This window comes from Panthera uncia, chromosome D1 (genome assembly GCF_023721935.1).
Source record: "Panthera uncia isolate 11264 chromosome D1, Puncia_PCG_1.0, whole genome shotgun sequence".
In the NCBI taxonomy this organism is placed as follows: domain Eukaryota; kingdom Metazoa; phylum Chordata; class Mammalia; order Carnivora; family Felidae; genus Panthera; species Panthera uncia.
This window is the reverse complement of record NC_064808.1, coordinates 71350713-71363048: the sequence shown is the minus strand read 5'-3', so window position 1 is coordinate 71363048 and position 12336 is coordinate 71350713. Positions and strand designations below refer to the sequence as shown.

Genomic DNA, 12336 nt, shown 5'->3' with positions numbered 1-12336 from the left:
TATTATTACATGGAAATTCTGAAATTCATAAAAAATTTCAACACCCAGTCCCATAATGTATTTTTTTCTATAACAGAAAGAAAAACATAGTTATACTTTCTAAGAGAGGGGGAAAATCCGTAAAGGGGGTAAAAAACTGCTACAATAGGGGCACCTTGGTGGCTCAGTCGGTTAAGTGTCCAACTTTGGCTCAGGTCATGATCTCACAGTTTGTGAGTTCAAGCCCCGCGTCAGGCTGTGTGCTGACAGCCTGGAGCCTGCTTCAGATTCTGTATCTCTCTTGCTCTCTCTGCCCCTCCCCCACTCATGCTCTGTCTCTGTCTCTGTCTCTCTCTCTCAAAAATAAACATTAAAAAATTTTTTTTAATAAATAAATACAAACTGCTGCAATAGTTTTAAAAATTAAAAATTATCTGGGGAAGTAAATCAGAACGTGTAGGAATGCAAAGAAAGGAACACCGAGTTAGGACAGAGGAGACAAGTGGGTTCTAGGTCCATCTATATCCTACTTACGGGTCTGTGACCTCCCACAACTCATTTATCTAGTCTTTCACCCAAAGGAGTTAATGTTTACCAGTGAGAGCGTTTTAAGTAACAAAGCAATGTCAAAATATAAGTAGCGACATTATCATCCATGGCAAAATTTATTTTATACAATCCAGATCTAATGGAACAAAGAGCAGTGCGTTGTTGTTCTTGTCTGTTTGTTTATTTTAAATAGAGGCAAAGGATACCAAACTCTTGGAGTCAAGAATTACAAGGGAAGCTACATCATCAGATGAAACAATACATGTATTTTCTGAAATCACACGCAAGATGAGAACAAAATAACATGGTACCAGTAGGGAAAATCTAGGCTACTCTCGCCATATTGCTGCTGCTCTTCCCTGCATCAAGCTACACCAAGATGAAACTTCCAAATACAAACAACTCAACGTGGCTGATGTAGTCTTCTAGGGAGCAGCGGTTAATGATTCCACCTGATGCCTTCCTGTTTGACCTACCTTACACACATCCACCTGAGTCCCAACGATAAGCTTCTCTCACTGGAGAGCCACCAACAATGAGACTGAGAGTTTTGAAAAAGAAAGGGTGACTAAGGGCCAGTGCCATCAGTCAATGAACCCAGGGCTGTAAGGACTTTGAAAACAGTTTAACACTTATTACCTAATAGATTTTAGATCAACACCAAATTCAAGTGTATCTAGAAACATGAGGAAGTCCATACATGTCTTTAAATGGAAGACAGCATAGAATACTGCAGTTGAAATGAGGCTCCAAATCATCTGTCTTCTCTGCGTATCAGTTCATGAATTGATGATTATTAGTTGTACCTCATGGGGCGGTTGGGAGAATTAAATAAGACCTTACTATAAAAGTCTTCATAAAATGTTGTGCCCACCTTCAGTATTCCATGAAGTCACTGGTAGCAGTGCAAAGTATTACTTACAAAGTAGACGCTCGGTAAAGATACTGCCCTTCCCTTCTCATTTTGTATTTCAAAAATGAAAATACATTCCAGTGGAATGAAAAGTGATATATAATAAAATAGAGTGTGTGGCTAAATCAGAACACAATTTTCTTGATATTTACCTTCATTATGGCCATGGAGACCAATTTTACAATTTACACTGGCCATAATTACAGTCCATGTATATAAAAATTACAGTTTAAATTTGTGATGGTACAGTTTTGCAACTTCTATCCAATATTTAATACAATTCCTCAAATTCTTTTTCTATCACTATAATAACACCTGTTTTAATCATCACTACCTGTTTTAATCACCATTATCCTTACTGGGAGCAAAGCACCCAGTGAGTGTTGCAGTGTGTTAATATATATTAATGTACCCCGAAAGCTGTGAAGTGCTAATATTACCATTTACACAAGAATAGAGAAGACACAACCCCTGTCATGAGATGACTACAATCTGAAGACCACTAGAAAATGCACAGTGCTAATCATGAAACACAAACACATATGCACATGTCCGGGCACATGTACATTTAAAGATAAATAATGACAATAATAAGAACAGAAAATGTGTGCGTGTGTGTGTGTGTGTGTGTGTGTGAATATAATGGGTGGGGGACAATGAAAATATTGGGGTAAATTTGTCCCATATTTTAAAATGTCTCTATACAACAATCAAGTCTTATAAATAAAATCTTAAAATCAATTTTTATCAGCAAAATCCACAACATGCCCCCTCTAGCCGATCACGAAAACACTGGCGGAAGCATACTGCCATATATTAATTGAGTATCCACAGTGTGAATGCCTGTCGTTCAAAGGCCAGATGTGCCTGTGAAACATGAAAGCAACTACTGCAATATCACTCCAGCAAAGCTTTACTAGAAAGGGAAAGACTGGTGTATAAGATCCATCTGAAAATCCATTTCACACTTCTAATTTAAAGCCAATTCAAATGTAATTTACTTTATCAGGGCCTTTAATTTAGTGAAGGTCAGAAGTGCAATCAACAGAGGTGAAAATTACTTACGCTTATCAAAAGATAAGCTGGTAATAGTGCAGAACAAGAGAAACAAAACACAGGGATTCCCATTGAAAACCATGGTTAGCACCACTGTATAAACATGTCTTCTCACAAACCGATGCATTCTGAGATAAAGCTTTTACTTGTGTCATCTCTGCACCGAATGCAACCTCATTTGTCGTTCTATTTCAGTGTGAGAATATTCCTTCTCTTCTCCAATGTTACAATTCGTGAGAGGTGAAACAATACTTGTGGCACAAAATATTAAACTTACCGCTCTCGTCATCTATATTGAACCTTCCAAGACCACTGCCATCCCTGATGGAGTACTGGATCTCTCCATCCCTCCCAGAGTCCTCATCTTGGGCAGCCACCTGCAGTACGCTTGTTCCAATGCGTGAGTTTTCTTTTACAGATCCAACAACAGCAAAGTCTGGGAAGTAGGGAGTATGGAGGTTTTCGTTGACATCCACCACCTCCACCTCAACAAAGGAAACAGATGACAGAGAGACCGGTCGTCCTTTGTCTTTGGCCCGAACCGTGAGGTTGTAGAACTGCTGCTTTTCATAGTCCAGCTCTTTGCTCAAGCGAATGGCACCACTGGCTTTATCTATTTCAAATCTCCCATTATAGTCATTGACCAAAGAATAGCGCACTTGACCCCCTAGCCCAAGATCTGGATCATGGGTCTCCAGCCAAGCAATGACAGTGCCAACAGGGAGATCTTCAAGAACCTTCACACTATAGCTACTGGGAATGAAAGCCGGGGAACAGTCATTGACATCATCCAAAAAAACCTTAAGAGTGACAACCGAAAACAGCTGCTGGCCACTTTCTGCCTTGTCTCTAGCTTCTATTTTTAAGGAGTAGTTTGCTTTAGATTCCCGGTCCAATTGGTCGGCTACATAAATGATTCCAGTTGAGCTGTTGATAGCAAACTGCTGAGTATCTGTCAAGACTGAATAAGTCACTTCACCATTAGAACCCAAGTCTTTGTCTCTGGCTTCCACCTGAATAATCTCAGTACCAATACTTGAACTTTCAAGAATGTTAACTGAGTAGCTGTCCTGAAGAAAGACTGGGCTATTGTCATTAGCATCCTCCACATTGATGGTCAGCAACCTCCACGAAGATTTTTGTGGATTACCTAAATCGTAGATGGTGATATTAAGGAGATAGAGGTCTGTGTGTTCTCGGTCCATAGGCAGAAGGACTTTAAGTTGCCCAGTCTCCATATCGATATTAAAACAACTATCTGTATTCCCATCAGATATTGTGAATAGCACCTTTCCATTAAAGCCAGAGTCGGCATCATAGGCTTTGATCTTCAGGATGTTAGCACCAACGGGCAGATTCTCCTTCACAGCCACGTCAGAAGGAAATGACTTGTCAAAATGTGGCCCTTGCCTATTAACTGAATAAAAGTCGAGAAATCCATCTTCCAGATTCAGTTTCCCATTTGCTTTTGCCTTAATGAGTAGCTTCTCTGCCAGCTTCTGAGCCACACGAGTTTCTCGGCAACTGAAGCTCTTTGAAGACACCTTCCCATGCAGGACTGAAATATTAACAGACATGGGGTCCGCAAAATTCTCCCCATCGGTTGCTGTAATCCTGAGGGCAAAATTACCATTTTTGATGCCAGAATTCATCAGTGACTTTTTAAGCTGTAAAACACCAGAGTCTGGGTTTAAATAAAAGAAACCAAGTTCATTTCCGGAGATGATTTTGTACTTTACAAGTTCAAGTTCATCAATATCAATTGCTGACACAGCTGTGATGTGACCCCCAACTGGAAAGTCATAGGAAATAACTCCCTGGCAAGCCACTTTTTCAAAAAGAGGGCTGTTGTCATTGACATTTCCTATTCGAATAGTCACATTGACTTCACTTTCATGGCGGTATGGCGAACCCCAGTCAGAGGCTCTTACGATGAACCTGTAAGTTTCTGGAGAGGATTCAAAATCCAATTCTTCAGTTGTGCTAATAACACCTGTAAACTGGTTAATGGCAAATGGTAACAGATTAAGACTGGCAATACTGTAGGTGATGTACCCATTTTCCCCTTTATCCTTATCAGAAGCTGAAACCATCAGAACGCTTGTGCCCACCGGAACACTTTCATTCACAAAAGCATCATACAGCGGCTGCTGAAATTCTGGGGTGTGGTCATTCGCATCTTCTATGCCGATGGTAACTTGTGCTTTTAAATCTCCTTCCTTGTTTGTCACGTCCAGTTTATAAACCTCCTTCTTAACAGTATTCAGTGGCTGTGCTGTGACAATCAGACCTGACCGAGGATTAATTTTGAAGTACTGTGCATCCTCTCCAGGAGATAATTTGTATTCCACATCTAGCGGTTCGGGACTTAATTTTACTATAGCAACCACAACACCAGGAGGGGAAAATTCACTAATGCTCACATCATACATTTCTTTTTCAAATCTAACTGGGACACTGTCTCTTTGGGGGTTGGCAATGTGGACTATCCTTACTGCTGAAAATTTCTGAGGTGACCCCTTATCTTTTGCTTGAAGAGTGAGATTGTAGCCATAAGGAAAGCTCTCCCAGTCAACCTTCTTTCTCTCCTTAATCTTGTACTCATTCATCCACTTGCCTTCCTTAGCCAGGAAGAACTGATCTAAAGGATCCCCAGCGACAATGGAAACAGACTCAATCTCTCCATTGGCCCCTTCATCAAGGTCATCGACTGTCACCACAGCGTATGTCGGCTCTCTGTCCAGTGAGGAAGGAACGTGAGTGACCACGTGGATAGTTGGGGCGTGTTCATTTATACGTTCAATGTGAACATAAAGCTTCGCAGTACTGCTCACTCCGTTGTTTCCGTAGAGCTTCATCCCCCGGTCCACAGCCAAAATTTCCAGGTCATACCTATTCTTTTCGTCATAATTTAACCGCCCACTTAAAGAGATGACGCCACTTGTGGGGTGAACTGAAAAGAGATCAACTTTGTTTTTAAAGTAGTAGTAGAATTCTCCATTGGAGCCGATATCGGCATCTGTTGCTGTCACCTGGGCAACGCTAGTCCTTAAAGGTGTGCTTTCTGCGATTGTAACAGAGTATGTTGTGGGTGAAAACAAAGGTCGAAGATCGTTCATATCTAAAACCTGTATGTTCACTTTGGTCCATGCTTCCAGATCCTCTCCTCTGACAGAACCTTTTACTATCAATAAATAATTGTCCTGAATTTCCCTATTCAATATGGCCGAATTGCCACCTTTAGTTCTTATTCTGAGGAAACAGAAGTCTGCAATGATGACTTCCTCTGCTTTGAAGAAGCCTTCCTCGTCTCCAGATACAATTCTGTATTTGACATCCCAGGACAGATCTATTAAGGTGATGCCCATTCTACCCTGGCTGTGGACGTAGGTCCTTGCTGCTGAGTTCTCATACACGGTAGCATTGTAAACGGAGTGTGTGAAGTGGAAGCCCAGGGGCCCAGTCCCCGGAAGCCCCTGGGAGACTGTGGCCAAAAGCTTGAGAAGCAGGAGAATGAGGCAAGAAGGAGGAGGCCGTGTACCCACACAGTATCCCATAGTTATATCCATCGTATCATACCTCCATCCTGGAGGGGGGGGGGGGGGGGGGGGGGAGAAAGAGAGAGAAAAGATAAATTAACCTACAGAAAAGTGGGAGAAGGTGTAGGAATGCACCATGAAGAAACAGTGCTTTTTAAAAACTTCATTATAATTTTTTTTTTTTTTTACCAAAACATCAATACAAGAAAAAGTTAGAAACCTCATCGTACTAGACGGCAAGAAATTCAGAGTCACTAGGGTTTAACCTGATGTTGTTTGGGTTTTTAAATCCCACTTTTACGCTGCTGCCGCAATTGTTCATTGAGACAAGATTTCTTGCATTCCGAAGGTCAATTGAGAAATGTACTAGAAGCCTTAAAAAATGCATTTACCTGTCACTTAGAATTACCTGCTAGGCAATTATCCAGTGGAAATAGACAAGTGTACATTTAAAGTACAGTTTAGGGGAGCCCAGGTGGCTCCAACTCTTGGTTTCGGCTCAGGTCATGATCTCATGTTTCATGGGATTGAGCCCCATGTCACGTTCTGTGCTGACAGCATGGAGCCTGCTTGAGATTCTCTCTCTCCCTCTCTCTCTGCCCTTCCCCACTCGCACATGCTCTCTCTGTCTCCCTGTCTCTCTCAAAATAAATAAACAATAAAAAAGTACAGTAAAGTTTAAAAGACAAAGGGATTGAAAAAACACTAACTGCTTATCAAATAGTTTCTAGTGCATTCATATAGTGAAATACTACACAGCTACTAAAAATAATTCTTTTTAAAATGTATATTTTCAAATATGGTAAGATATAATGCTAAGTGGAAAAAAAATATAAAACAATACATGTGGGGGTATCTGGGCTTCTCAGTCAGTAAGTGTCTGACTCTTGATTTCGGCTCAGGTCACAATCTCGTGGTTTGAGTTAAAACCCCTTGTCAGGCTCTGTGCTGGCAGAGTGGGGCTTGCCTGGGATTCTCTCTCTCCCTCTCTCTCTGCCCCCCCGCCTTGCTCTCACTCTCTCTCTCTCTCTCTCTCAAAATAAATAAATAAAACATTTTAAAAATCAGTATGTGTGGTTATGATTCTATTATTACTTAAATATCTAAATGCACAATTTCAAATTTACATTTAAAAAGAACTTGAGACACGTGGGTGACTCAGCTAAGCATTCAACTCTTGATCTCAGCTCAGGTCATGATCCCAGGGTCGTGGGACTGAGCCCCGAATCGGGCTCCACACTAAGTGCAGAGTCTGCTTGGGATTCTCTCTCTCCCTCTCTCTGCCCTTCCCCTGCTCACGCTCTTTCTCTCTTTCAAAATAAACAAACTTTAAAGAAGTAAAAATAAAAAGGACTAACTGAGTTGTGGGAGCTAGGGGTTTTTGTATTTTCTAATATTTTTCCAATTAATGTTGGTCATCAATGGTTACACAATTACCTTTATAACTGAACTTTTAAAAGAATTCTTATAAGGCATTATCATCTTTTGTTGTGCTGACTTCAAAACTGATCAAGATTTATGCATAATCCAGTACCATGAGGCTGAACAAAGAAAGCAGAGATGACAATCCCTAAGGAGGTACATAATCTGAGTGATAGCCATGTGTGGACCATGCTACCCAGAACATAGGAGGTAAGAAAGATTCAGTGCCAGAAAAATCTAAATTATATGAGATTTATTTCTTAAAACTAATTTTAAAAATTGCTTCCAATTCATTTCAACAGTCACTATTAAATTTTCATAGTTGCCACAGCCCCATGACTACATAGATTAAGAAATAAAAACACTTTCCTATTTTAATCAATAAAATCTGTCCAGTATTTAAAACAGAGGGTGGATAAAAGGGTTAATTTAACAAGGAACAGCTAAGTCTATTGACACTCTCACAGCTCTGGTTTCTAGAATCCCCCAGTTTGGAGTTCTTCCACCAAGAAACAGCCACTGTGGGACCCTCACATTCTCTTCTGCAGGGAATGTGGAGATAAGAGGGGACGGGAAACGAACGCTTCTGTCCACTCTCTCACTCAGGCACTGTGTACGACATCTCCCCTTTGTTGTATTTAATCCTTACAACAGCCCTAAATGGTTTCACCCACCTACGTGTTAGGAAACTGCAGGTTAGAGAAGTTAACCTGCACGGTGGGAGCACTGGCTCCATCAATGTTTCCCGGCAGGTAAGGAGCAGAGCAGGGTCCCAAACGCTGGTTTTTCTTACTCCTAAAATGTACGCTTTTCCCCATCACATCATCATTCTCTCTAAATAACCTGTAACCAAGAATTAAGCCCCTCTTAATTCTAGAAGCACTTATGACATAATTTAAATCTGTTGAACTAGTCACCATTCATCATTGATAAAAAAGCATGAAACCCATCTAACTAACGACTCTATTTGGTTATCTCCTTTCTAAACTAGTTACAATTACCATCTGGCTATCGACTGAAAAATAGCCCACAGAAATTTAACATCTTAAACTATTATAAATTATTTGTGTAGTTTATAGAACACTTTCCTACCCAGGGTTGGCAAGGCACACGTTATAACACCCTTTTAGTAGATGAGAATATCCGACTTCACTCTTCTGGTAGCAGAGTCTGGATTAGAACCTAAGCCCTCCCCAGACCCTCACAAGGCTTTCTCATCTCTTTTTTTCCAACCCTGCCTTACAGAAGACTCTAAAGCAAATTCCTTGGCATGTATTTTCTTGGTTCTGACTGAGAATGAGATATGATTTGCTGCTATCACCTGCTGAAGCAAGTCGGGAAATAGAGTCGCAAGTAGAAAGAGTGCAGTTTAATATAGGGGTTTCATAAGCAGAACAGACAGTACAAATGAAAAGTAGAAAGACGAGATAACTTTTTATAAAAGGAGAGAAGTTAATTTCACATGCAATGGCTTTGGCTGTCCGTCCTTAGGAAATGGTTCACATGCTAAGTGTGAGAAGCAGCAGCTTGGATGCACAAGGCTCAAATGTGGTACCCAGGAGAAATGGAGAGCCCCCTGGGACCAGTGCAATTAGAGCTTCCTCTTCGTGGAGCACACTCATCTGACACCTGGGGTGACAGAGCCCTCTTTAGGGCTCACAGATACAAACCAGGAGAAGCTTTATTAATACCCATATCACTCTCTATTTCATCATTGGAGAACGCTCCAAAGTAGAGGAGGTATTTTTAGGTTCACTAGGGACATAACAGAAGGAGATAAGGCCCTTCTAGGGAATGATCTAAGGCCATGTATAGTCTCGCAAACTAGAAAAGTGGGGTTACTCCCAGTATGTCCAGGGAAATACAAATTCTGTTTCTGCCTCACCTCTCACTCGCTGGTCTGTGCCGAGGGCACAGCTTTTGCTGATGCTTTGCCCATGGAGTCTGGACTCCATGGTCATCAGGGAAGAAAACAGCCCTGATGGTAAATTCAGCTCAAATCAACTTTTCTTCGTCCACTCCCCACCCCCATTTTAAACTCTGACTGAAGAGTGGAGCTGCATTTGTGCACCAATCTATTCACAGCACCCAGCATAGTACATGTCATGCAGGAGGGCACCATACTGGTTTGCTAAACAGAGCACTAAGGTACTGATGTAACCAGAGGCCCAGAGGCCCAGAGGCCTTTAACATGGTCCGTTTCCAAATCCCAGAAAATACGCACGTCTTACCTCAGGAAACAGAATCAAGAAATTATATGAACTCAAAGAAGCCTTAAAGATCATCTGATTTGATCTCCTGAGTTAAGAGATGAGGACACTAAGACCCAGAAAGATGAAGAGATTCACTCATACCAGGTCTCAGGACTCCCAGGTTCAGAACTCATCCCAAATGGAAACGTGTGTCAATTGAATTAGTTTTTCTTTGAGTTATGTAACAATCTTAGTGACGAGGTTTATCATCACATGGCAGCGATGGCTGTCTTCTGACACCTTATTAATTTTCCTGGTGCTACTCCCTCCTCTAAGTAGTTAACTGTAAATAAACCTTTAAGTGTCCTGGGGGACAGTTACTTCTACAAACGATTCTGGTAAATCCTTCAAAGCACAGAATGCTGTCATAACATGAAAAAAACATCATTCGATTTCACTATTCGAAAAGTGGTACTTTTGCAGACCGAGTTTTTCTTTCAGCAAAATACACTGCTGCAATGTTTTCCTTATAAAATAGAATCAGTGGTCTTCAATGTGAATAGGAAATACTACAAACCACACTGAAGTGGAACAGTATCACTGCTTGCATAAATCTGTATCGAACTCCAAAAACCTGAGCAGGACTAAGCTTGTCAGATTCAGTTGTTGAAACCAAAATAGGTCATCAGGTTTTGGATCTTTAGTCTTGGGGAAAAAAAATAGTCCTATCTGGCACCAACTAATTTTAAAAAACCCTGCAGTTTTCTGGGGAGCCTGGGTGGCTCAGTCAATTAAGCATCCAACTCTTGATTTCAGTTCAGGTCATAATCTCACAGTTCGTGGGATCAAGCCCCGTGTCTGGCTCTGGTCGGACAGAGTGGAGCCTGCTTGGGATTCTCTCTCTCTCCCTCTCTCTTTGCCCCTCCCCCACTCATGCTCTCTGTCTCAAAAATAAATAAATAAACATTAAAAAAAAAAACCCCTGCAGTTTTACCCATTGATTTAGACAATAAATGAAGCCTGATAGTGGGGGATTCTGTAAAATTCTGCAAAGTAAACACCAGAATAAGATTCTGGCTTTTTTTTTTTTTAGCATGCTAAGACAACTGTTAAACTGTTTCAAAAAAAAATAGTACACTTTCCACACTGAAGCCAAGCTATTTGCAAAGCCAATATGATAGTTATGGTGTTTTAGATGCTCTGCACATTGATTTATCCTGCTTCTGGATTATTTTAAACAAAGCACTTAGTTCCCAACCTCAGAGCCTATTTTGTACAACTTAGTAACATAATCAATATTTTTTGATATCATCTCCAAAGAAATCATCAGGCCATCAATCTTGGAGACATTTATTTTTCAGAGCAGTCAGATGTGCCCCCCCTGCCCAGTGAGCTCTGAGAGAAAGATCTTAGCACTGAGACTCGAGACTCGGAAGGGCGTGCAGATTTTTCTTTCCAGGGGTGAATAAATGCAAGTGACCCCAAGGGCCAAGAAAGCTCTTACAAGGGCCACGCCTCTGGGAGCGCCTTGACTCAGCACGTGCCACTGATTGCTTTGGTCACCTGGTGAGGCTGTTTTCCTCCAGCATTAAACTGGCCTCCTTAAATAGCTGAGATTTCTGAACAGCAGAAAAGGCACCTTACAAAAACATTCTATTTTCACTCCATCTCTTCTTATCTTACATATTTTGAAAGGGTTTTACTGGCAGACAGAGATAGTGCTTAGGAAATGTGCTAGGATGGGCTGTAAAACAAAGAGCAAAGTCCGTATCTGCTGGGCTTCCCCTTCACTGCGTCCTGCATGAAGATGATCTGTGTTAGAGCCCGTGACACCCACACAAGGGCTGTATGCACGGTGAGTCCAGAGCACACACTCTGACACCTGACTGCCTGGGTTTGAATCCCAGCTCTACCATTTACTAGCTGTGTAACGTTGGGCAAGTTCTTTAACCTCTCTGTGCCTCGGTTTCTTCTACCCTAAAATGGGAATGATAGTGCCTACCAAATAAGATTTGAGTTAATAAATATAAAGCATCTAAAAAACAGTTCACATCACATGGTTAAGTATACAACGGTTAGCTATTAAGATCATTAACTAAGGCGGTTTTTAGAAAAGACAAAATCTGTGAGTCACAAGATAGGGATGGGGAGGAGTTTACAATCTCCTCAGACATTTTCTTTTCCAATAGCAAAAGCCACACCAAAGGTAAAGATGTCTTTTCTTTACTAAAAACAAATGATTGCTATAGTAGACCCAAAGGTCAGAGAAACCGGACTTGAATCCAGGCTTTGTCACTTACTGCTGGGGGACATTGGGGTGATACTTAAACCTTTTTAAGTCTCAGCTTCCTTACCTTTAAAATATCAACTATAGCGGCACCTGGGCGGCTCAGTCGTTAAGTGTCCAACTTCGGCTCAGGTCATGATCTCATGGTTTGTGGGTCTGAGCCCCACTTTGGGCTCCATTCAGACAGCTCAGAGCCTGGAGCCTGCAGCCTGTTTCAGATTCTATGTCTCCCTCTCGCTCAGCCCTCCCCCACTCATACTCTGTCTCTCTCTCTCTCTCTTTCTCAAAAATAAACATTAAAAAAAATAAAATTGGGGCACCTGGGTGACTTAGTTAAGCATCCGACTTCAGCTCAGGTCATGATCTCACGGTTCGTGAGTTTGAGCCCCACAGCAGGCT

General features: G+C 41.4%; 1 protein-coding gene across 1 annotated transcript in view; it reads right to left on the bottom strand.

The window, feature by feature from the left end:
• Positions 1 to 2214: 2214 nt before the first annotated feature.
• Positions 2215 to 12336, bottom strand: part of LOC125929487 (protocadherin Fat 3-like) — a 151114-nt gene continuing 140992 nt past the window's right edge. The window contains exons 2-3 of the mRNA XM_049640726.1: positions 2775 to 6083; positions 2215 to 2357 (exon numbers count right to left, since the gene is read on the bottom strand). Of these exons, the coding sequence (XP_049496683.1) occupies positions 2215 to 2357; positions 2775 to 6066 (3435 nt within the window). The 5' untranslated portion in view covers positions 6067 to 6083. The remainder of the gene's footprint in view (positions 2358 to 2774; positions 6084 to 12336) is intronic.